The sequence below is a fragment of the Bombina bombina genome, chromosome 1 (assembly GCF_027579735.1).
Source record: "Bombina bombina isolate aBomBom1 chromosome 1, aBomBom1.pri, whole genome shotgun sequence".
In the NCBI taxonomy this organism is placed as follows: domain Eukaryota; kingdom Metazoa; phylum Chordata; class Amphibia; order Anura; family Bombinatoridae; genus Bombina; species Bombina bombina.
In genome coordinates this window covers 142,645,447-142,671,884 of record NC_069499.1, presented here as the reverse complement: position 1 = coordinate 142,671,884, position 26,438 = coordinate 142,645,447, and the positions used below count along the sequence as shown (strand labels likewise).

The following is a 26,438-nucleotide window of genomic DNA, read 5'->3' as shown; positions in this document are numbered from 1 at the left end:
ATGAGACAAGTCTATAGAGAAGTGCATGATTCAGTAGCTCTTTCCCTAGAGATGAGACAAGTCTATAGAGAAGTGCATGATTCAGTGCCTCTTTCACTAGAGATGAGACAAGTCTATAGAGAAGTGCATGATTCAGTACCTCTTTCCCTAGAGATGAGACAAGTCTATAGAGAAGTGCATGATTCAGTAGCTCTTTCCCTAGAGATGAGACAAGTCTATAGAGAAGTGCATGATTCAGTACCTCTTTCCCTAGAGATGAGACAAGTCTATAGAGAAGTGCATGATTCAGTACCTCTTTCCCTGGAGATGAGACAAGTCTATAGAGAAGTGCATGATTCAGTACCTCTTTCCCTGGAGATGAGACAAGTCTATAGAGAAGTGCATGATTCAGTACCTCTTTCCCTGGAGATGAGACAAGTCTATAGAGAAGTGCATGATTCAGTACCTCTTTCCCTGGAGATGAGACAAGTCTATAGAGAAGTGCATGATTCAGTACCTCTTTCCCTAGAGATGAGACAAGTCTATAGAGAAGTGCATGATTCAGTACCTCTTTCCCTAGAGATGAGACAAGTCTGTAGAGAAGTGCATGATTCAGTACCTCTTTCCCTAGAGATGAGACAAGTCTATAGAGAAGTGCATGATTCAGTGCCTCTTTCCCTAGAGATGAGACAAGTCTATAGAGAAGTGCATGATTCAGTACCTCTTTCCCTAGAGATGAGACAAGTCTATAGAGAAGTGCATGATTCAGTACCTCTTTCCCTAGAGATGAGACAAGTCTATAGAGAAGTGCATGATTCAGTACCTCTTTCACTAGAGATGAGACAAGTCTATAGAGAAGTGCATGATTCAGTACGTCTTTCCCTAGAGATGAGACAAGTCTATAGAGAAGTGCATGATTCAGTACCTCTTTCCCTAGAGATGAGACAAATCTATAGAGAAGTGCATGATTCAGTGCCTCTTTCCCTAGAGATGAGACAAGTCTATAGAGAAGTGCATGATTCAGTACCTCTTTCCCTAGAGATGAGACAAGTCTATAGAGAAGTGCATGATTCAGTACCTCTTTCCCTGGAGATGAGACAAGTCTATAGAGAAGTGCATGATTCAGTAGCTATTTCCCTAGAGATGAGACACGTCTATAGAGAAGTGCATGATTCAGTACCTCTTTCCCTAGAGATGAGACAAGTCTATAGAGAAGTGCATGATTCAGTACCTCTTTCCCTAGAGATGAGACAAGTCTATAGAGAAGTGCATGATTCAGTACCTCTTTCCCTAGAGATGAGACAAGTCTATAGAGAAGTGCATGATTCAGTAGCTCTTTCCCTAGAGATGAGACAAGTCTATAGAGAAGTGCATGATTCAGTACCTCTTTCCCTGGAGATGAGACAAGTCTATAGAGAAGTGCATGATTCAGTACCTCTTTCCCTAGAGATGAGACAAGTCTATAGAGAAATGCATGATTCAGTACCTCTTTCCCTAGAGATGAGACAAGTCTATAGAGAAGTGTATGATTCAGTACCTCTTTCCCTAGAGATGAGACAAGTCTGTAGAGAAGTGCATGATTCAGTACCTCTTTCCCTAGAGATGAGACAAGTCTATAGAGAAGTGTATGATTCAGTACCTCTTTCCCTAGAGATGAGACAAGTCTGTAGAGAAGTGCATGATTCAGTAGCTCTTTCCCTAGAGATGAGACAAGTCTATAGAGAAGTGCATGATTCAGTGCCTCTTTCCCTAGAGATGAGACAAGTCTATAGAGAAGTGCATGATTCAGTACCTCTTTCCCTAGAGATGAGACAAGTCTATAGAGAAGTGCATGATTCAGTAGCTCTTTCCCTAGAGATGAGACAAGTCTATAGAGAAGTGCATGATTCAGTACCTCTTTCCCTAGAGATGAGACAAGTCTATAGAGAAGTGTATGATTCAGTACCTCTTTCCCTAGAGATGAGACAAGTCTGTAGAGAAGTGCATGATTCAGTAGCTCTTTCCCTAGAGATGAGACAAGTCTATAGAGAAGTGCATGATTCAGTGCCTCTTTCCCTAGAGATGAGACAAGTCTATAGAGAAGTGCATGATTCAGTGCCTCTTTCCCTAGAGATGAGACAAGTCTATAGAGAAGTGCATGATTCAGTGCCTCTTTCCCTAGAGATGAGACAAGTCTATAGAGAAGTGCATGATTCAGTAGCTCTTTCCCTAGAGATGAGACAAGTCTATAGAGAAGTGCAGGATTCAGTGCCTCTTTCCCTAGAGATGAGACACGTCTATAGAGAAGTGAATGATTCAGTACCTCTTTCCCTGGAGATGAGACAAGTCTATAGAGAAGTGCATGATTCAGTACCTCTTTCCTTAGAGATGAGACAAGTCTATAGAGAAGTGCATGATTCAGTACCTCTCTCCCTAGAGATGAGACAAGTCTATAGAGAAGTGCATGATTCAGTACCTCTTTCCCTGGAGATGAGACAAGTCTATAGAGAAGTGCATGATTCAGTGCCTCTTTCCCTAGAGATGAGACACGTCTATAGAGAAGTGCATGAGTCAGTACCTCTTTCCCTAGAGACGAGACAAGTCTATAGAGAAGTGCATGATTCAGTAGCTCTTTCCCTAGAGATGAGACAAGTCTATAGAGAAGTGCATGATTCAGTACCTCTTTCCCTAGAGATGAGACACGTCTATAGAGAAGTGCATGATTCAGTAGCTCTTTCCCTAGAGATGAGACAAGTCTATAGAGAAGTGCATGATTCAGTAGCTCTTTCCCTAGAGATGAGACAAGTCTATAGAGAAGTGCATGATTCAGTAGCTCTTTCCCTGGAGATGAGACAAGTCTATAGAGAAGTGCATGATTCAGTAGCTCTTTCCCTAGAGATGAGACAAGTCTATAGAGAAGTGCAATGATTCAGTAGCTCTTTCCCTGGAGATGAGACAAGTCTATAGAGAAATGCATGATTCAGTGCCTCTTTCCCTGGAGATGAGACAAGTCTATAGAGAAGTGCATGATTCAGTACCTCTTTCCCTAGAGATGAGACAAGTCTATAGAGAAGTGCATGATTCAGTACCTCTTTCCCTAGAGATGAGACAAGTCTATAGAGAAGTGCATGATTCAGTACCTCTCTCCCTAGAGATGAGACAAGTCTATAGAGAAGTGCATGATTCAGTACCTCTTTCCCTGGAGATGAGACAAGTCTATAGAGAAGTGCATGATTCAGTGCCTCTTTCCCTAGAGATGAGACACGTCTATAGAGAAGTGCATGATTCAGTACCTCTTTCCCTAGAGACGAGACAAGTCTATAGAGAAGTGCATGATTCAGTAGCTCTTTCCCTAGAGATGAGACAAGTCTATAGAGAAGTGCATGATTCAGTACCTCTTTCCCTAGAGATGAGACACGTCTATAGAGAAGTGCATGATTCAGTAGCTCTTTCCCTAGAGATGAGACAAGTCTATAGAGAAGTGCATGATTCAGTAGCTCTTTCCCTAGAGATGAGACAAGTCTATAGAGAAGTGCATGATTCAGTAGCTCTTTCCCTGGAGATGAGACAAGTCTATAGAGAAGTGCATGATTCAGTAGCTCTTTCCCTAGAGATGAGACAAGTCTATAGAGAAGTGCAATGATTCAGTAGCTCTTTCCCTGGAGATGAGACAAGTCTATAGAGAAATGCATGATTCAGTGCCTCTTTCCCTGGAGATGAGACAAGTCTATAGAGAAGTGCATGATTCAGTACCTCTTTCCCTAGAGATGAGACAAGTCTATAGAGAAGTGCATGATTCAGTACCTCTTTCCCTAGAGATGAGACAAGTCTATAGAGAAGTGCATGATTCAGTACCTCTTTCCCTAGAGATGAGACAAGTCTATAGAGAAGTGCATGATTCAGTACCTCTTTCCCTAGAGATGAGACAAGTCTATAGAGAAGTGCATGATTCAGTACCTCTTTCCCTAGAGATGAGACAAGTCTATAGAGAAGTGCATGATTCAGTACCTCTTTCCCTAGAGATGAGACAAGTCTATAGAGAAGTGCATGATTCAGTAGCTCTTTCCCTGGAGATGAGACAAGTCTATAGAGAAGTGCATGATTCAGTAGCTCTTTCCCTAGAGATGAGACAAGTCTATAGAGAAGTGCATGATTCAGTAGCTCTTTCCCTGGAGATGAGACAAGTCTATAGAGAAATGCATGATTCAGTGCCTCTTTCCCTGGAGATGAGACAAGTCTATAGAGAAGTGCATGATTCAGTACCTCTTTCCCTAGAGATGAGACAAGTCTATAGAGAAGTGCATGATTCAGTACCTCTTTCCCTGGAGATGAGACAAGTCTATAGAGAAGTGCATGATTCAGTACCTCTTTCCCTAGAGATGAGACAAGTCTATAGAGAAGTGCATGATTCAGTACCTCTTTCCCTAGAGATGAGACAAGTCTATAGAGAAGTGCATGATTCAGTACCTCTTTCCCTAGAGATGAGACAAGTCTATAGAGAAGTGCATGATTCAGTAGCTATTTCCCTGGAGATGAGACAAGTCTATAGAGAAGTGCATGATTCAGTACCTCTTTCCCTGGAGATGAGACAAGTCTATAGAGAAGTGCATGATTCAGTACCTCTTTCCCTAGAGATGAGACAAGTCTCTAGAGAAGTGCATGATTCAGTACCTCTTTCCCTAGAGATGAGACAAGTCTATAGAGAAGTGCATGATTCAGTAGCTCTTTCCCTAGAGATGAGACACGTCTATAGAGAAGTGCATGATTCGGTAGCTCTTTCCCTGGAGATGAGACAAGTCTATAGAGAAGTGCATGATTCAGTACCTCTTTCCCTAGAGATGAGACAAGTCTATAGAGAAGTGCATGATTCAGTACCTCTTTACCTGGAGATGAGACAAGTCTATAGAGAAGTGCATGATTCAGTACCTCTTTCCCTAGAGATGAGACAAGTCTATAGAGAAGTGCATGATTCAGTACCTCTTTCCCTAGAGATGAGACAAGTCTATAGAGAAGTGCATGATTCAGTACCTCTTTCCCTAGAGATGAGACAAGTCTATAGATAAGTGCATGATTCAGTACCTCTTTCCCTAGAGATGAGACAAGTCTATATAGAGAAGTGCATGATTCAGTACCTCTATCCCTAGAGATGAGACAAGTCTATAGAGAAGTGCATGATTCAGTACCTCTTTCCCTAGAGATGAGACAAGTCTATAGAGAAGTGCATGATTCAGTACCTCTTTCCCTAGAGATGAGACAAGTCTATAGAGAAGTGCATGATTCAGTACCTCTTTACCTGGAGATGAGACAAGTCTATATAGAGAAGTGCATGATTCAGTACCTCTATCCCTAGAGATGAGACAAGTCTACAGAGAAGTGCATGATTCAGTACCTCTTTCCCTAGAGATGAGACAAGTCTATAGAGAAGTGCATGATTCAGTGCCTCTTTCCCTAGAGATGAGACAAGTCTATAGAGAAGTGCATGATTCAGTACCTCTTTCCCTAGAGATGAGACAAGTCTATAGAGAAGTGCATGATTCAGTGCCTCTTTCCCTGGAGATGAGACAAGTCTATAGAGAAGTGCATGATTCAGTACCTCTTTCCCTGGAGATGAGACAAGTCTATAGAGAAGTGCATGATTCAGTACCTCTTTCCCTAGAGATGAGACAAGTCTATAGAGAAGTGCATGATTCAGTACCTCTTTCCCTAGAGATGAGACATGTCTATAGAGAAATGCATGATTCAGTACCTCTTTCCCTGGAGATAAGACAAGTCTATAGAGAAATGCATGATTCAGTGCCTCTTTCCCTGTAGATGAGACAAGTCTATAGAGAAGTGCATGATTCAGTACCTCTTTCCCTGGAGATGAGACAAGTCTATAGAGAAGTGCATGATTCAGTGCCTCTTTCCCTAGAGATGAGACAAGTCTATAGAGAAGTGCATGATTCAGTACCTCTTTCCCTAGAGATGAGACAAGTCTACAGAGAAGTGCATGATTCAGTACCACTTTCCCTAGAGATGAGACAAGTCTATAAAGAAGTGCATGATTCAGTACCTCTTTCCCTAGAGATGAGACACGTCTATAGAGAAGTGCATGATTCAGTACCTCTTTCCCTAGAGATGAGACACGTCTATAGAGAAGTGCATGATTCAGTACCTCTTTCCCTAGAGATGAGACAAGTCTATAGAGAAGTGCATGATTCAGTAGCTCTTTCCCTAGAGATGAGACAAGTCTATAGAGAAGTGCATGATTCAGTGCCTCTTTCACTAGAGATGAGACAAGTCTATAGAGAAGTGCATGATTCAGTACCTCTTTCCCTAGAGATGAGACAAGTCTATAGAGAAGTGCATGATTCAGTAGCTCTTTCCCTAGAGATGAGACAAGTCTATAGAGAAGTGCATGATTCAGTACCTCTTTCCCTAGAGATGAGACAAGTCTATAGAGAAGTGCATGATTCAGTACCTCTTTCCCTGGAGATGAGACAAGTCTATAGAGAAGTGCATGATTCAGTACCTCTTTCCCTGGAGATGAGACAAGTCTATAGAGAAGTGCATGATTCAGTACCTCTTTCCCTGGAGATGAGACAAGTCTATAGAGAAGTGCATGATTTAGTACCTCTTTCCCTGGAGATGAGACAAGTCTATAGAGAAGTGCATGATTCAGTACCTCTTTCCCTAGAGATGAGACAAGTCTATAGAGAAGTGCATGATTCAGTACCTCTTTCCCTAGAGATGAGACAAGTCTATAGAGAAGTGCATGATTCAGTGCCTCTTTCACTAGAGATGAGACAAGTCTATAGAGAAATGCATGATTCAGTGCCTCTTTCCCTAGAGATGAGACAAGTCTATAGAGAAGTGCATGATTCAGTAGCTCTTTCCCTAGAGATGAGACAAGTCTATAGAGAAGTGCATGATTCAGTACCTCTTTCCCTAGAGATGAGACAAGTCTATAGAGAAGTGCATGATTCAGTACCTCTTTCCCTAGAGATGAGACAAGTCTATAGAGAAGTGCATGATTCAGTACCTCTTTCCCTAGAGATGAGACAAGTCTATATAGAAGTGCATGATTCAGTAGCTCTTTCCCTAGAGATGAGACAAGTCTATAGAGAAGTGCATGATTCAGTACCTCTTTCCCTGGAGATGAGACACGTCTATAGAGAAGTGCATGATTCAGTACCTCTTTCCCTAGAGATGAGACAAGTCTATAGAGAAGTGCATGATTCAGTACCTCTTTCACTAGAGATGAGACAAGTCTATAGAGAAGTGCATGATTCAGTACCTCTTTCCCTAGAGATGAGACAAGTCTATAGAGAAGTGCATGATTCAGTACCTCTTTCCCTGGAGATGAGACAAGTCTATAGAGAAGTGCATGATTCAGTGCCTCTTTCCCTAGAGATGAGACAAGTCTATAGAGAAATGCATGATTCAGTGCCTCTTTCCCTAGAGATGAGACAAGTCTATAGAGAAATGCATGATTCAGTACCTCTTTCCCTAGAGATGAGACAAGTCTATAGAGAAATGCATGATTCAGTGCCTCTTTCCCTAGAGATGAGACAAGTCTATAGAGAAATGCATGATTCAGTACCTCTTTCCCTAGAGATGAGACAAGTCTATAGAGAAGTGCATGATTCAGTACCTCTTTCCCTAGAGATGAGACAAGTCTATAGAGAAGTGCATGATTCAGTACCTCTTTCCCTAGAGATGAGACAAGTCTATAGAGAAGTGCATGATTCAGTACCTCTTTCCCTAGAGATGAGACAAGTCTATAGAGAAGTGCATGATTCAGTAGCTCTTTCCCTGGAGATGAGACAAGTCTATAGAGAAGTGCATGATTCAGTACCTCTTTCCCTGGAGATGAGACACGTCTATAGAGAAGTGCATGATTCAGTAGCTCTTTCCCTAGAGATGAGACACGTCTATAGAGAAGTGCATGATTCGGTAGCTCTTTCCCTGGAGATGAGACAAGTCTATAGAGAAGTGCATGATTCAGTACCTCTTTCCCTAGAGATGAGACAAGTCTATAGAGAAGTGCATGATTCAGTACCTCTTTACCTGGAGATGAGACAAGTCTATAGATAAGTGCATGATTCAGTACCTCTTTCCCTAGAGATGAGACAAGTCTATAGAGAAGTGCATGATTCAGTAGCTCTTTCCCTAGAGATGAGACAAGTCTATAGAGAAGTGCAGGATTCAGTAGCTCTTTCTCTAGAGATGAGACAAGTCTATAGAGAAGTGCATGATTCAGTACCTCTTTCCCTAGAGATGAGACAAGTCTATAGAGAAGTGCATGATTCAGTACCTCTTTCCCTAGAGATGAGACAAGTCTATAGAGAAGTGCATGATTCAGTACCTCTTTCCCTAGAGATGAGACAAGTCTATATAGAAAAGTGCATGATTCAGTACCTCTATCCCTAGAGATGAGACAAGTCTATAGAGAAGTGCATGATTCAGTACCTCTTTCCCTAGAGATGAGACAAGTCTATAGAGAAGTGCATGATTCAGTACCTCTTTCCCTAGAGATGAGACAAGTCTATAGAGAAGTGCATGATTCAGTACCTCTTTCCCTAGAGATGAGACAAGTCTATAGACAAGTGCATGATTCGGTAGCTCTTTCCCTGGAGATGAGACAAGTCTATAGAGAAGTGCATGATTCAGTACCTCTTTCCCTAGAGATGAGACAAGTCTATAGAGAAGTGCATGATTCAGTGCCTCTTTCCCTGGAGATGAGACAAGTCTATAGAGAAGTGCATGATTCAGTACCTCTTTCCCTGGAGATGAGACAAGTCTATAGAGAAGTGCATGATTCAGTACCTCTTTCCCTAGAGATGAGACAAGTCTATAGAGAAGTGCATGATTCAGTACCTCTTTCCCTAGAGATGAGACAAGTCTATATAGAAGTGCATGATTCAGTACCTCTTTCCCTGGAGATAAGACAAGTCTATAGAGAAATGCATGATTCAGTGCCTCTTTCCCTGTAGATGAGACAAGTCTATAGAGAAGTGCATGATTCAGTACCTCTTTCCCTGGAGATGAGACAAGTCTATAGAGAAGTGCATGATTCAGTGCCTCTTTCCCTAGAGATGAGACAAGTCTATAGAGAAGTGCATGATTCAGTACCTCTTTCCCTAGAGATGAGACAAGTCTACAGAGAAGTGCATGATTCAGTACCTCTTTCCCTAGAGATGAGACACGTCTATAGAGAAGTGCATGATTCAGTACCTCTTTCCCTAGAGATGAGACAAGTCTATAGAGAAGTGCATGATTCAGTACCTCTTTCCCTAGAGATGAGACACGTCTATAGAGAAGTGCATGATTCAGTACCACTTTCCCTAGAGATGAGACAAGTCTATAGAGAAGTGCATGATTCAGTAGCTCTTTCCCTGGAGATGAGACAAGTCTATAGAGAAGTGCATGATTCAGTACCTCTTTCCCTAGAGATGAGACAAGTCTATAGAGAAGTGCATGATTCAGTAGCTCTTTCCCTAGAGATGAGACAAGTCTATAGAGAAGTGCATGATTCAGTGCCTCTTTCACTAGAGATGAGACAAGTCTATAGAGAAGTGCATGATTCAGTACCTCTTTCCCTAGAGATGAGACAAGTCTATAGAGAAGTGCATGATTCAGTAGCTCTTTCCCTAGAGATGAGACAAGTCTATAGAGAAGTGCATGATTCAGTACCTCTTTCCCTAGAGATGAGACAAGTCTATAGAGAAGTGCATGATTCAGTACCTCTTTCCCTGGAGATGAGACAAGTCTATAGAGAAGTGCATGATTCAGTACCTCTTTCCCTGGAGATGAGACAAGTCTATAGAGAAGTGCATGATTCAGTACCTCTTTCCCTGGAGATGAGACAAGTCTATAGAGAAGTGCATGATTCAGTACCTCTTTCCCTGGAGATGAGACAAGTCTATAGAGAAGTGCATGATTCAGTACCTCTTTCCCTAGAGATGAGACAAGTCTATAGAGAAGTGCATGATTCAGTACCTCTTTCCCTAGAGATGAGACAAGTCTGTAGAGAAGTGCATGATTCAGTACCTCTTTCCCTAGAGATGAGACAAGTCTATAGAGAAGTGCATGATTCAGTGCCTCTTTCCCTAGAGATGAGACAAGTCTATAGAGAAGTGCATGATTCAGTAGCTCTTTCCCTAGAGATGAGACAAGTCTATAGAGAAGTGCATGATTCAGTACCTCTTTCCCTAGAGATGAGACACGTCTACAGAGAAGTGCATGATTCAGTAGCTCTTTCCCTAGAGATGAGACAAGTCTATAGAGAAGTGCATGATTCAGTACCTCTTTCCCTAGAGATGAGACAAATCTATAGAGAAGTGCATGATTCAGTGCCTCTTTCCCTAGAGATGAGACAAGTCTATAGAGAAGTGCATGATTCAGTACCTCTTTCCCTAGAGATGAGACAAGTCTATAGAGAAGTGCATGATTCAGTACCTCTTTCCCTGGAGATGAGACAAGTCTATAGAGAAGTGCATGATTCAGTAGCTATTTCCCTAGAGATGAGACACGTCTATAGAGAAGTGCATGATTCAGTACCTCTTTCCCTAGAGATGAGACAAGTCTATAGAGAAGTGCATGATTCAGTACCTCTTTCCCTAGAGATGAGACAAGTCTATAGAGAAATGCATGATTCAGTACCTCTTTCCCTAGAGATGAGACAAGTCTATAGAGAAGTGTATGATTCAGTACCTCTTTCCCTAGAGATGAGACAAGTCTGTAGAGAAGTGCATGATTCAGTACCTCTTTCCCTAGAGATGAGACAAGTCTATAGAGAAGTGTATGATTCAGTACCTCTTTCCCTAGAGATGAGACAAGTCTGTAGAGAAGTGCATGATTCAGTAGCTCTTTCCCTAGAGATGAGACAAGTCTATAGAGAAGTGCATGATTCAGTGCCTCTTTCCCTAGAGATGAGACAAGTCTATAGAGAAGTGCATGATTCAGTAGCTCTTTCCCTAGAGATGAGACAAGTCTATAGAGAAGTGCATGATTCAGTACCTCTTTCCCTAGAGATGAGACAAGTCTATAGAGAAGTGTATGATTCAGTACCTCTTTCCCTAGAGATGAGACAAGTCTGTAGAGAAGTGCATGATTCAGTAGCTCTTTCCCTAGAGATGAGACAAGTCTATAGAGAAGTGCATGATTCAGTGCCTCTTTCCCTAGAGATGAGACAAGTCTATAGAGAAGTGCATGATTCAGTGCCTCTTTCCCTAGAGATGAGACAAGTCTATAGAGAAGTGCATGATTCAGTGCCTCTTTCCCTAGAGATGAGACAAGTCTATAGAGAAGTGCATGATTCAGTAGCTCTTTCCCTAGAGATGAGACAAGTCTATAGAGAAGTGCAGGATTCAGTAGCTCTTTCCCTAGAGACGAGACAAGTCTACAGAGAAGTGCATGATTCAGTACCTCTTTCCCTGGAGATGAGACAAGTCTATAGAGAAGTGCATGATTCAGTGCCTCTTTCCCTAGAGATGAGACAAGTCTATAGAGAAGTGCATGATTCAGTACCTCTTTCCCTAGAGATGAGACAAGTCTATAGAGAAGTGCATGATTCAGTACCTCTTTCCCTAGAGATGAGACAAGTCTATAGAGAAGTGCATGATTCAGTACCTCTTTCCCTGGAGATGAGACAAGTCTATAGAGAAGTGCATGATTCAGTACCTCTTTCCCTAGAGATGAGACAAGTCTATAGAGAAGTGCATGATTCAGTGCCTCTTTCCCTAGAGATGAGACAAGTCTATAGAGAAGTGCATGATTCAGTACCTCTTTCCCTAGAGATGAGACAAGTCTATAGAGAAGTGCATGATTCAGTACCTCTTTCCCTAGAGATGAGACAAGTCTATAGAGAAGTGCATGATTCAGTGCCTCTTTCACTAGAGATGAGACAAGTCTATAGAGAAGTGCATGATTCGGTGCCTCTTTCCCTAGAGATGAGACAAGTCTATAGAGAAGTGCATGATTCAGTGCCTCTTTCCCTAGAGATGAGACAAGTCTATAGAGAAATGCATGATTCAGTACCTCTTTCCCTAGAGATGAGACAAGTCTATAGAGAAGTGCATGATTCAGTACCTCCTTCCCTGGAGATGAGAAGTCTATAGAGAAGTGCATGATTCAGTACCTCTTTCCCTAGAGATGAGACAAGTCTATAGAGAAGTGCATGATTCAGTACCTCCTTCCCTGGAGATGAGAAGTCTATAGAGAAATGCATGATTCAGTACCTCTTTCCCTAGAGATAAGACAAGTCTATAGAGAAGTGCATGATTCAGTACCTCCTTCCCTGGAGATGAGAAGTCTATAGAGAAGTGCATGATTCAGTACCTCTTTCCCTAGAGATGAGACAAGTCTATAGAGAAGTGCCTGATTCAGTACCTCTTTCCCTAGAGATGAGACAAGTCTATAGAGAAGCGCATGATTCAGTACCTCTTTCCCTAGAGATGAGACAAGTCTATAGAGAAGTGCATGATTCAGTACCTCTTTCCCTAGAGATGAGACAAGTCTATATAGAAGTGCATGATTCAGTACCTCTTTCCCTAGAGATGAGACAAGTCTCTAGAGAAGTGCATGATTCAGTGCCTCTATCCCTAGAGATGAGACAAGTCTATAAAAAAGTGCATGATTCACTACCTCTTTCCCTGGAGATGAGACAAGTCTATAGAGAAGTGCATGATTCAGTGCCTCTTTCCCTAGAGATGAGACAAGTCTCTAGAGAAGTGCATGATTCAGTGCCTCTTTCCCTAGAGATGAGACAAGTCTATAAAAAAGTGCATGATTCACTACCTCTTTCCCTGGAGATGAGACAAGTCTATATAGAAGTGCATGATTCAGTACCTCTTTCCCTAGAGATGAGACAAGTCTCTAGAGAAGTGCATGATTCAGTGCCTCTTTCCCTAGAGATGAGACAAGTCTATAAAAAAGTGCATGATTCACTACCTCTTTCCCTGGAGATGAGACAAGTCTATAGAGAAGTGCATGATTCAGTGCCTCTTTCCCTAGAGATGAGACACGTCTATAGAGAAGTGCATGATTCAGTACCTCTTTCCCTAGAGATGAGACACGTCTATAGAGAAGTGCATGATTCAGTACCTCTTTCCCTAGAGATGAGACAAGTCTATAGAGAAGTGCATGATTCAGTACCTCTTTCCCTAGAGATGAGACAAGTCTATAGAGAAGTGCATGATTCAGTACCTCTTTCCCTAGAGATGAGACAAGTCTATATAGAAGTGCATGATTCGGTGCCTCTTTCCCTAGAGATGAGACAAGTCTATAGAGAAGTGCATGATTCAGTAGCTCTTTCCCTAGAGATGAGACAAGTCTATAGAGAAGTGCATGATTCAGTAGCTCTTTCCCTAGAGATGAGACAAGTCTATAGAGAAGTGCATGATTCAGTACCTCTTTCCCTAGAGATGAGACAAGTCTATAGAGAAGTGCATGATTCAGTACCTCTTTCCCTAGAGATGAGACAAGTCTATAGAGAAGTGCATGATTCAGTACCTCTTTCCCTGGAGATGAGACAAGTCTATAGAGAAGTGCATGATTCAGTACCTCTTTCTCTAGAGATGAGACAAGTCTATAGAGAAGTGCATGATTCAGTACCTCTCTCCCTAGAGATGAGACAAGTCTATAGAGAAGTGCATGATTCAGTACCTCTTTCCCTGGAGATGAGACAAGTCTATAGAGAAGTGCATGATTCAGTACCTCTTTCCCTAGAGATGAGACAAGTCTATAGAGAAGTGCATGATTCAGTACCTCTTTCCCTGGAGATGAGACAAGTCTATAGAGAAGTGCATGATTCAGTACCTCTTTCTCTAGAGATGAGACAAGTCTATAGAGAAGTGCATGATTCAGTACCTCTTTCCCTAGAGATGAGACAAGTCTATAGAGAAGTGCATGATTCAGTACCTCTTTCCCTAGAGATGAGACAAGTCTATAGAGAAGTGCATGATTCAGTACCTCTTTCCCTGGAGATGAGACAAGTCTATAGAGAAGTGCATGATTCAGTAGCTCTTTCCCTGGAGATGAGACAAGTCTATAGAGAAGTGCATGATTCAGTACCTCTTTCCCTAGAGATGAGACAAGTCTATAGAGAAGTGCATGATTCAGTAGCTCTTTCCCTGGAGATGAGACAAGTCTACAGAGAAGTGCATGATTCAGTACCTCTTTCCCTGGAGATGAGACAAGTCTATAGAGAAGTGCATGATTCAGTACCTCTTTCTCTAGAGATGAGACAAGTCTATAGAGAAGTGCATGATTCAGTAGCTCTTTCCCTAGAGATGAGACAAGTCTATAGAGAAGTGCATGATTCAGTACCTCTTTCCATGGAGATGAGACAAGTCTATAGAGAAGTGCATGATTCAGTGCCTCTTTCCCTAGAGATGAGACAAGTCTATAGAGAAGTGCATGATTCAGTAGCTCTTTCCCTAGAGATGAGACAAGTCTATAGAGAAGTGCATGATTCAGTACCTCTTTCCCTAGAGATGAGACAAGTCTATAGAGAAGTGCATGATTCAGTACCTCTTTCCCTAGAGATGAGACAAGTCTATAGAGAAGTGCATGATTCAGTACCTCTTTCCCTGGAGATGAGACAAGTCTATAGAGAAGTGCATGATTCAGTACCTCTTTCCCTAGAGATGAGACAAGTCTATAGAGAAGTGCATGATTCAGTAGCTCTTTCCCTAGAGATGAGACAAGTCTATAGAGAAGTGCATGATTCAGTAGCTCTTTCCCTAGAGATGAGACAAGTCTATAGAGAAGTGCCTGATTCAGTACCTCTTTCCCTAGAGATGAGACAAGTCTATAGAGAAGTGCATGATTCAGTACCTCTTTCCCTAGAGATGAGACAAGTCTATAGAGAAGTGCAGGATTCAGTAGCTCTTTCCCTAGAGATGAGACAAGTCTATAGAGAAGTGCATGATTCAGTACCTCTTTCCCTAGAGATGAGACAAGTCTATAGAGAAATGCATGATTCAGTACCTCTTTCCCTGGAGATGAGACAAGTCTATAGAAAAGTGCATGATTCAGTAGCTCTTTCCCTAGAGATGAGACAAGTCTATAGAGAAGTGCATGATTCAGTACCTCTTTCCCTAGAGATGAGACAAGTCTATAGAGAAATGCATGATTCAGTACCTCTTTCCCTAGAGATGAGACAAGTCTATAGAGAAATGCATGATTCAGTACCTCTTTCCCTAGCGATGAGACAAGTCTATAGAGAAGTGCATGATTCAGTACCTCTTTCCCTAGAGATGAGACAAGTCTATAGAGAAGTGCATGATTCAGTACCTCTTTCCCTAGAGATGAGACACGTCTATAGAGAAGTGCATGATTCAGTACCTCTTTCCCTAGAGATGAGACAAGTCTATAGAGAAGTGCATGATTCAGTACCTCTTTCACTAGAGATGAGACAAGTCTATAGAGAAGTGCATGATTCAGTAGCTCTTTCCCTAGAGATGAGACAAGTCTATAGAGAAGTGCATGATTCAGTACCTCTTTCCCTAGAGACGAGAAAAGTCTATAGAGAAGTGCATGATTCAGTACCTCTCTCCCTAGAGATGAGACAAGTCTATAGAGAAGTGCATGATTCAGTACCTCTTTCCCTGGAGATGAGACAAGTCTATAGAGAAGTGCATGATTCAGTACCTCTTTCCCTAGAGATGAGACAAGTCTATAGAGAAGTGCATGATTCAGTACCTCTTTTCCTAGAGATGAGACAAGTCTATAGAGAAGTGCATGATTCAGTACCTCTTTCCCTGGAGATGAGACAAGTCTATAGAGAAGTGCATGATTCAGTAGCTCTTTCCCTGGAGATGAGACACGTCTATAGAGAAGTGCATGATTCAGTACCTCTTTCCCTGGAGATGAGACAAGTCTATAGAGAAGTGCATGATTCAGTACCTCTTTCCCTAGAGATGAGACAAGTCTACAGAGAAGTGCATGATTCAGTAGCTCTTTCCCTAGAGATGAGACAAGTCTACAGAGAAGTGCATGATTCAGTACCTCTTTCCCTGGAGATGAGACAAGTCTATAGAGAAGTGCATGATTCAGTACCTCTTTCTCTAGAGATGAGACAAGTCTATAGAGAAGTGCATGATTCAGTAGCTCTTTCCCTAGAGATGAGACAAGTCTATAGAGAAGTGCATGATTCAGTACCTCTTTCCATGGAGATGAGACAAGTCTATAGAGAAGTGCATGATTCAGTACCTCTTTCTCTAGAGATGAGACAAGTCTATAGAGAAGTGCATGATTCAGTACCTCTTTCCCTGGAGATGAGACAAGTCTATAGAGAAGTGCATGATTCAGTAGCTCTTTCCCTAGAGATGAGACAAGTCTATAGAGAAGTGCATGATTCAGTACCTCTTTCCCTAGAGATGAGACAAGTCTATAGAGAAGTGCATGATTCAGTACCTCTTTCCCTAGAGATGAGACAAGTCTATAGAGAAGTGCATGATTCAGTACCTCTTTCCCTAGAGATGAGACAAGTCTATAGAGAAGTGCATGATTCAGTACCTCTTTCCCTAGAGATGAGACAAGTCTATAGAGAAGTGCATGATTCAGTACCTCTTTCACTAGAGATGAGACAAGTCTATAGAGAAGTGCATGATTCAGTACCTCTTTCCCTAGAGATGAGACAAGTCTATATAGAAGTGCATGATTCAGTACCTCTTTCCCTAGAGATGAGACAAGTCTATAGAGAAGTGCATGATTCAGTACCTCTTTCCCTGGAGATGAGACAAGTCTATAGAGAAGTGCATGATTCAGTACCTCTTTCCCTAGAGATGAGACAAGTCTATAGAGAAATGCATGATTCAGTAGCTCTTTCCCTGGAGATGAGACAAGTCTATAGAGAAGTGCATGATTCAGTACCTCTTTCCCTAGAGATGAGACAAGTCTATAGAGAAGTGCATGATTCAGTACCTCTTTCCCTAGAGATGAGACAAGTCTATAGAGAAGTGCATGATTCAGTAGCTCTTTCCCTAGAGATGAGACAAGTCTATAGAGAAGTGCATGATTCAGTAGCTCTTTCCCTAGAGATGAGACAAGTCTATAGAGAAGTGCATGATTCAGTAGCTCTTTCCCTAGAGATGAGACATGTCTATAGAGAAGTGCATGATTCAGTGCCTCTTTCCCTGTAGATGAGACAAGTCTATAGAGAAGTGCATGATTCAGTGCCTCTTTCCCTAGAGATGAGACAAGTCTATAGAGAAGTGCATGATTCAGTACCTCTTTCCCTAGAGATGAGACAAGTCTATAGAGAAGTGCATGATTCAGTACCTCTTTCCCTAGAGATGAGACAAGTCTATAGAGAAGTGCATGATTCAGTGCCTCTTTCCCTGGAGATGAGACAAGTCCATAGAGAAGTGCATGATTCAGTGCCTCTTTCCCTAGAGATGAGACACGTCTATAGAGAAGTGCATGATTCAGTGCCTCTTTCCCTAGAGATGAGACAAGTCTATAGAGAAGTGCATGATTCAGTAGCTCTTTCCCTAGAGATGAGACAAGTCTATAGAGAAGTGCATGATTCAGTACCTCTTTCCCTAGAGACGAGACAAGTCTATAGAGAAATGAATGATTCAGTACCTCTTTCCCTAGAGATGAGACAAGTCTATAGAGAAGTGCATGATTCAGTACCTCTTTCCCTAGAGATGAGACAAGTCTATAGAGAAATGCATGATTCAGTACCTCTTTCCCTGGAGATGAGACAAGTCTATAGAGAAGTGCATGATTCAGTGCCTCTTTCACTAGAGATGAGACAAGTCTACAGAGAAGTGCATGATTCAGTACCTCTTTCCCTAGAGATGAGACAAGTCTACAGAGAAGTGCATGATTCAGTGCCTCTTTCACTAGAGATGAGACAAGTCTACAGAGAAGTGCATGATTCAGTACCTCTTTCCCTGGAGATGAGACAAGTTTATAGAGAAGTGCATGATTCAGTAGCTCTTTCCCTAGAGATGAGACAAGTCTATAGAGAAGTGCATGATTCAGTACCTCTTTCCCTAGAGACGAGACAAGTCTATAGAGAAATGCATGATTCAGTACCTCTTTCCCTAGAGATGAGACAAGTCTATAGAGAAATGCATGATTCAGTACCTCCTTCCCTGGAGATGAGACAAGTCTATAGAGAAGTGCATGATTCAGTACCTCTTTCCCTAGAGATGAGACAAGTCTATAGAGAAATGCATGATTCAGTACCTCTTTCCCTAGAGATGAGACAAGTCTATAGAGAAGTGCATGATTCAGTACCTCTTTCCCTAGAGATGAGACAAGTCTATAGAGAAGTGCATGATTCAGTACCTCTTTCCCTAGAGATGAGACAAGTCTATAGAGAAGTGCATGATTCAGTAGCGCTTTCCCTAGAGATGAGACAAGTCTATAGAGAAATGCATGATTCAGTACCTCTTTCCCTGGAGATGAGACAAGTCTATAGAGAAGTGCATGATTCAGTACCTCTTTCCCTAGAGATGAGACAAGTCTATAGAGAAGTGCATGATTCAGTACCTCTTTCCCTAGAGATGAGACAAGTCTATAGAGAAGTGCATGATTCAGTACCTCTTTCCCTAGAGATGAGGCAAGTCTATAGAGAAGTGCATGATTCAGTAGCTCTTTCACTAGAGATGAGACAAGTCTACAGAGAAGTGCATGATTCAGTACCTCTTTCCCTAGAGATGAGGCAAGTCTATAGAGAAGTGCATGATTCAGTAGCTCTTTCACTAGAGATGAGACAAGTCTACAGAGAAGTGCATGATTCAGTGCCTCTTTCCCTGGAGATGAGACAAGTCTATAGAGAAGTGCATGATTCAGTAGCTCTTTCCCTGGAGATGAGACAAGTCTATAGAGAAGTGCATGATTCAGTAGCTCTTTCCCTGGAGATGAGACAAGTCTATAGAGAAGTGCATGATTCAGTAGCTCTTTCCCTAGAGATGAGACAAGTCTATAGAGAAGTGCATGATTCAGTAGCTCTTTCCCTAGAGATGAGACAAGTCTATAGAGAAGTGCATGATTCAGTACCTCTTTCCCTAGAGATGAGACAAGTCTATAGAGAAGTGCATGATTCAGTACCTCTTTTCCTAGAGATGAGACAAGTCTATAGAGAAGTGCATGATTCAGTACCTCTTTCCCTGGAGATGAGACAAGTCTATAGAGAAGTGCATGATTCAGTACCTCTTTCCCTGGAGATGAGACAAGTCTATAGAGAAGTGAATGATTCAGTAGCTCTTTCCCTAGAGATGAGACAAGTCTATAGAGAAGTGCATGATTCAGTACCTCTTTCCCTAGAGATGAGACAAGTCTATAGAGAAGTGCATGATTCAGTGCCTCTTTCCCTGGAGATGAGACAAGTCTAAAGAGAAGTGAATGATTCAGTACCTCTTTCCCTAGAGATGAGACAAGTCTATAGAGAAATGCATGATTCAGTACCTCTTTCCCTGGAGATGAGACAAGTCTCTAGAGAAGTGCATGATTCAGTACCTCTTTCCCTAGAGATGAGACAAGTCTATAGAGAAGTGCATGATTCAGTACCTCTTTCCCTGGAGATGAGACAAGTCTCTAGAGAAGTGCATGATTCAGTACCTCTTTCCCTAGAGATGAGACAAGTCTATAGAGAAGTGCATGATTCAGTACCTCTTTCCCTAGAGATGAGACAAGTCTATAGAGAAGTGCATGATTCAGTACCTCTTTCCCTGGAGATGAGACAAGTCTATAGAGAAGTGCATGATTCAGTACCTCTTTCCCTAGAGATGAGACAAGTCTATAGAGAAGTGCATGATTCAGTACCTCTTTCCCTAGAGATGAGACAAGTCTATAGAGAAGTGCATGATTCAGTACCTCTTTCCCTAGAGATGAGACAAGTCTATAGAGAAGTGCATGATTCAGTACCTCTCTCCCTAGAGATGAGACAAGTCTATAGAGAAGTGTATGATTCAGTACTTCTTTCCCTAGAGATGAGACAAGTCTATAGAGAAGTGCATGATTCAGTACCTCTTTCCCTAGAGATGAGACAAGTCTATAGAGAAGTGCATGATTCAGTACCTCTTTCCCTGGAGATGAGACAAGTCTATAGAGAAGTGTATGATTCAGTACCTCTCTCCCTAGAGATGAGACAAGTCTATAGAGAAGTGTATGATTCAGTACCTCTTTCCCTAGAGATGAGACAAGTCTATAGAGAAGTGCATGATTCAGTACCTCTTTCCCTAGAGATGAGACAAGTCTATAGAGAAGTGCATGATTCAGTACCTCTTTCCCTGGAGATGAGACAAGTCTATAGAGGTGTCAGGAAAGCTAAACTCTGAGGTTTGTTCTTCCTTCACTGCGCTGTTTACTTCAGAAGAGTGAGAGCTGTCGTGATCACTTTCTTCTGATGATAAAGCTTCTTCGGGATCCTCATCACCCTCATCATTTTGTTCTTCAGATTTAGCGTTCTTTGTGTGTTGTAGGTCTGATTTGTCCCCCTCTTCATTCTCACTGCTGCTGCTCTCATCCTCCTGTTCTTGAACTTCTGAAAATAGTACAGATACACAAGGAATATATACAGTTGTTAGAATATAACCAAGTTGAGTACTTATGTATGTGCGTGCATATGGTGTATGTGTGAGTGCAGGCGCATGTGTAAATACATGTGACACCAATTGGAAACTAGAGAGGCATAATGGACTCGATTTATCACGCCCTTCGCCTCCCTATGACTGCAGGTTCTCATCTGACCAAGATTGACAGCTTCTGCCCGCAAACAGCCAATCACACGCCCTTGCTTGATAAATCAAGCTCAATGGGACTTTTGAATACACTAACATTTTATGGGGATGAAAAGCCTACTGTATTGGACAATATGTTGTTTTTAAACACAATAACATAGTCCATTAAAGAGAGAGGAAATTTAAAATTAAACTTGCATGATTCAGTTAGTGCAGGTAATTTTAAGACACTTCTTTTTTTTAATGTACTTTGTTCTCTTAAAACAGTTGTTGAAAAAGAATATGTACATGTCCTACACTACTGGGTGCTAGCTGGTGATTGGTGCCTGCACACATTTGTCTATTGTGATTGGTTCACTAGATGTGATCAGCTAGCTCCATGTAGTGCATTGATGCTCCTTCAGTAAAGGATACCAAAAGAATGGAGCAAATTTGATGATAAAAGTAAATTGGAAAGTTGTGCAAAATTGCATGCCCTATCTGAATCATGAAAGTTTAATTCTGACTAGACTGTCCCTTTAATGCCGCATTAGTATATTAATATGTTGTAAGGTAAATATTGCTAAGATGGAATCTCATAGGGCTATTGCACAAGGAGCTAAACCTGTTATTTGTTAGGATAAACTACACATTTTTATTCCAGTTCCCTCACCTAAGGGTTCCGTATCTTCAGCAGCCAACTCTGTGTTGCTGCTGGTTACACTCTCCAGATCTTCATCCTGTATCTTAACCCTTCGTTCACCTTTATGTCTCCAAACACAAGGCTCATCCACCTGTAGAAATGAAAAGCATCTGTAGCCTCTATAGACGCTTTATATTCATGGGTAAATCACTAATACAATCAAACAAACCTTAAACAGAAATCCAAAGCCCATCATCAGATATGACGGTGGCAGGAAATTCTTTTTGCCTAGAAAAAAGAATAACAGATAAGGTCAAAATTAAAGAAATTGATTGGATAGAGAATAAAAATTTTTTTTTTTTTTTATACATTTTCTTTTTAGTGAGGTATTATACACCTACAACATATGCCAAAAACAAAACAGTGAGGTACATAAACGTTGGTGCATATCAGTTTGACATTTAGCGAAAAGAGAACAATATATCACTTGTAACAGCTCTTTCTTGGGTAACAGCCATATAGTGTATTAATATACATAACGATACCTTTTATATAACTCAAACACACATCCTTAGTACACATGGCTAATATCTCATACCTAGCAATAGCCAAGTGGTAGGAATATAAACACCAAGTATTTTACTATAGGTATTACAATACACACTTAGTCATATAAAGATATATAGGCCAAGTAATAATAAACATATGTAACCGAAACCTCTTTTTATATATTCATAAGAACCTCCTATGTCTTTAGTAGATCACTCTTGGACCCTCACACACTATCTAGTATCAATGGAGGTAATCTGTAATGATATATAGTGTTATAGACCTCCCTAGAAATATATAGGTTGCTCATGTACCTATACCATAAATCTTGAGTAGCTGGAGGAAATATAACTAGAATGTTATACGGTCACTTTCGGACCCTGACACATAATTTATAAACTATATGACGCAAATGTAAGATATTGGGGTTAAGAGCAGACAAAGAGCTGCTAAGTTATAAACCCAGTACATAGCCTGGGAATTTTTAAGTTAAACAAGATTAATAAAGCTGGAGGATGGAAACTGCTAAAACTGAAAGGCCACTTTTGGACCTATATGATCGATATAGTTAGAGCATATCAGTGTTATTTATATAATATCTCAGCTGATCGTTAAGTAAGGAGTCTAATAACTCGGCATGAGCAGGTTGGTGGGTTATTTAGCGAGCTGTTTACACGCCTGATAAAAGATACTAACGGGATTTAGAGTGCATATTTCCTTGGGAGGGAGTTTACTTGACCAGTGTGGATGGTATACCCTTTTCCTAGTCTGCTGATTCAATCCACTTAACCCCAATAGGTGGAGATGGACTTAGTTAAGCATTTAGAGAGCCAGAGAAGAAACGCTAAGAGATGTGCTGGGATGTAATATATATAACGTGCGCTTTTACGTCCATGTAGTCTAGCATATAGGAAGCCATATGTATAAGGTGGAGAACAAAGTCCCCCAGTACGAGTAAGAGACTGATAAAGTTAGGCGACCCTATGCCACACACACATGCATATAAAGGGTAACTGTTGCCTCCTATCTAGGCAAAAGTAGAAGGGCGTCTTAACATGTAAATACAATGATTATATTGGCTTATTTTAAAAGGTTACTATACCCTGAGAGTCACATGGGCCTTGATAAAGTGCTTTCCCCCCAAGAATCTTAACTTATTCGATAAACTCATCAGTACCCTATGTTTAAGTTAGGGCCAGAAAGTTAAGGCTGACACACCACAATTCTGTGGTGTTCTCTGATGGTAACGTGAACCTTTAAACATCCCAATCTGCATTATTGTCAACTGGTGTGAGTGTCAGATAAACACGGGCAAATAGACAGTGTAGCAAACACAGGACCATTACAACAAAGATTAAAACAAGTATAGGTTATCAATATTAGTAAAGCACCCATCCCAAATCCATTTCACGTAGCTTTCCCTGAAAAACAGGATAGAACTGTACAAAATTAACGTCTCAATTTATACCATTGTCTGATGCCGAGAGAGTCCAACAGTAGGAAGACTCGTGAATAACTAGGCAAAATTGCAAATGGAAGCATAGACAGAATAAGAAAACTAAAACGCACATAAACAGAATATATGTTCTAACAAACCAAAGTTAATTTTTAGTTGCTAAAATCAAAGTCTGAGGGGTGGCAAGTGTGCAGGTTTCAAAGAGAGCCTTTGGGCCCCCCTACTCACCCCCCCTTAGGTATAATCAAGAGATATCAGTCACCCCACACCGGATCTCAAAAAACAGACTGGTGACTTTAGTATGTTTATCTGTAAGGCACATGCCGGAGTAAATTTGTCTATAGCTCAAATGTGATGGGACCGGAGCCAACACCCTGACCAAGTCGCATATTCTCCAGGTATCCTCCAGCGTCAGCCCTGCGGGCGCTATAATCCAGGTCTCTGCACCCATATGGGTTGTCTTAGGGTTAGTAGGCCATATAGAGCTCGAAAGGTCAAAAATCTTCCTGCAGCACTGCTCCGTCGCAGCCGCTATCTCAATATGCTGTGCCGCAATAGTGATGTTGAAAGGAGCGGACAATCGCCATTTATGCGTAGCTCCAACAGTGAAAGGGCCATCCAGGGCCGTGGACTCCAAGTGCGCAACCCTGCCTCCCCCAACACTGCGACGCAAGCCAACTCCAGCGGCTTCCTGGCGACTGCTCCGGGCTAGGTAAGTGGCTGGTTCATCAGCGTTACGTTCAGGCGGCAGGCTTTCAAGCAAATTAAGGAGATGTCTTGATAAGCTGTTAAAACAGTCATCCAGCATCTGCTGCACACGAACCTCCCATCTGTCGAAGGCCATCACGGGACTTAAAGCGGCCTCCTCTTGACACTTGTCTTTGAAGCTCATGCTAAGTTGATATGAGAGTAAGATATCTGTATTGCTCTTAATAAAGAACGTTTAAGCAATCTCCTTGATAATTCTGTACCAGGTAAACCGGGGGGGGGGGGGGGAGATGATAAATTAGATTTATATAGTAGGCCAATGGCAAATAGTTGTCCGCCCGGTCCAGCTTCTTCAAAGTAATCTATGCAAAAAAAAAAATTATATATCCATGCTCAGGTTCCCCTCAAGAAACCAAATAGATAACTTGTGAGTGTGGATGCCAGGGGTTTCTTATGATATTTTTCAGATTAGCTTATGCATTCTCAGAGCTACTGGAATTTCAGTCTGCCATGGCTGCTGGTTAGACACGCCCCCGGATAGAGAATAAAATTTTTAAACACATTTCCAATTTACTTCTGTTATTGAATTTGCTTAGTTCCCTTGGTATCCTTTGTTGAAGAGTAATCCTAGGTGAGCTTAGGGGATTTACATGTCTTAAGCCATCTGGCAGCAGTGTTTGTAAAATTGTTTAAAGCAATGTAATACATAGTTACAAACACTTCTGCCATGGAGTTCTAAAGACACGTGCATGCTCCTGAGTTCCTATCAGCCTACCTAGCTTTACTCTTCAACAAAGGATATCAAGAAAACAAAGCCAATTTCATAATAAACTTAACATGGAAAGTTGTTTAAAATCCCATGCTCTATCTGAATCATGACATTTTCACTTTACTGTATCTTTAAAAGGAACATTGGTCGTATGCTGGAAACCAAAAGGTGATTGGTAAGTACTCCTAGCGCTCTGTGCATACCTACCAATCAGTAACTGTGCATGTCTGCAACTTTTTTTTTTTTTTTTTTTTTTTAACATACACTGCACTGCCAAGTGCCTAGTAACAGTACACAGCAGCGGTGCAGCCCCAGCTTACTACTGACTTCCATAACCCTTTAACTCTTCACTTAAAGGGGCATTAAACACTTTGAGATGGTACTAAAATGTTAAAATTATATGAAGCAACTCAGTTTTGCAAAATACTTTCATTAAAGGCAAGCAAAATAAGTGCAATTTTTAATTAAACTTATCACTTTAAGAAGGATTCCATTTTCAGTTTAATGTAACCTTAATACATAGTATTATGTGATCCACCCAATAGAAGGTACTTGAAGAGATTTCTGTACCTCTGATCATGAAGCTTCCTGTGGTCAGATACTCTCCAGATGGCGCTGTCTTTGACACCTAAAATAAGCATTTAAAACGTCACACATTTTCTGAGAATGTTATATTTTTCTGTTCTGTTCTTCAAGTTCTGCAATATTCTGCTTAACAGTTTTGATCTCATATAGTAAAACTACAAAGTAAAACTATAAAACAAGCTAAATAACCACAATCCGTTAAGAGTGAAATATCAGTATTCCAGCACACACCCCCATTCACACTCAATCTCTACAACATTGACAAGGCCTTCACAAGCCGGGAAAGGACTATACAGAAGAAGTGTATTCGCAGAAAACTGTTATTCTTAGCCAATGTCTGAACAATGCTGTCCGTCCTAGAAGCTCCTGGGGTATTGTACAACATCTGCTGTAATAGTGCTGTGGGGGGAATATGTAAAACTTGCAAATAAATATATCTGAATATTTAAGACATCTACCTAACATCTATACACGTATGGCTTTTAGTCCGGCTCTAGTATTCCTGAACTCTTTATGGAGGATTTTCTTTGATGGAAGTGGTCGCCTAAAATTAACCCCCCCACCCCCACCCTCAGTGGTGTCATTCTGGATTCTGGAGAGCAGTGCTTTCTCGTTATAAACTGCATATTATAACAAATATCATGAAAACAACCTTTGTCATGCTCTGACCTACTGGGACCTATGGTACTAAGATTCATTAATATATAAAGATAATATTGTAAGCAGATAATAGTTATGTGTGTTAAAGGGACATAATACTCATATGCTAAATCACTTGAAACTAATGCAGTATAACTGTAAAAAGCTGACAGGAAAATATCCCCTGAGCATCTCTATGTAAAAAAGGAAGATATTTTTACCTCACAATCCCCTCAGCTCAGCAGAGTAAGTTCTGTGTAAAAAGTTATACTTCACCTGCTCCCAGCTGCAGGTAAAAATAAAAAACAGAATTTATGCTTACCTGATAAATTACTTTCTCCAATGGTGTGTCCGGTCCACGGCGTCATTCATCTACTTGTGGGATATTCTCCTCCCCTACAGGGAAAGGCAAGGAGAGCACACAGCAAAGAGCTGTCCATATAGCTCCCCCTCTGGGCTCCGGCCCCC

The 26,438-nt window shown here is 41.2% G+C and overlaps 1 protein-coding gene across 1 annotated transcript in view; it reads right to left on the bottom strand.

Annotated features, from left to right (window-relative positions):
• Positions 1-26,438, bottom strand: part of NEMF (nuclear export mediator factor) — a 153,980-nt gene that overhangs the window by 60,209 nt on the left and 67,333 nt on the right. Inside the window, 4 exon segments of the mRNA XM_053697652.1 lie at positions 20,185-20,446; positions 21,295-21,415; positions 21,494-21,552; positions 25,317-25,374. Of these exon segments, the coding sequence (XP_053553627.1) occupies positions 20,185-20,446; positions 21,295-21,415; positions 21,494-21,552; positions 25,317-25,374 (500 nt within the window).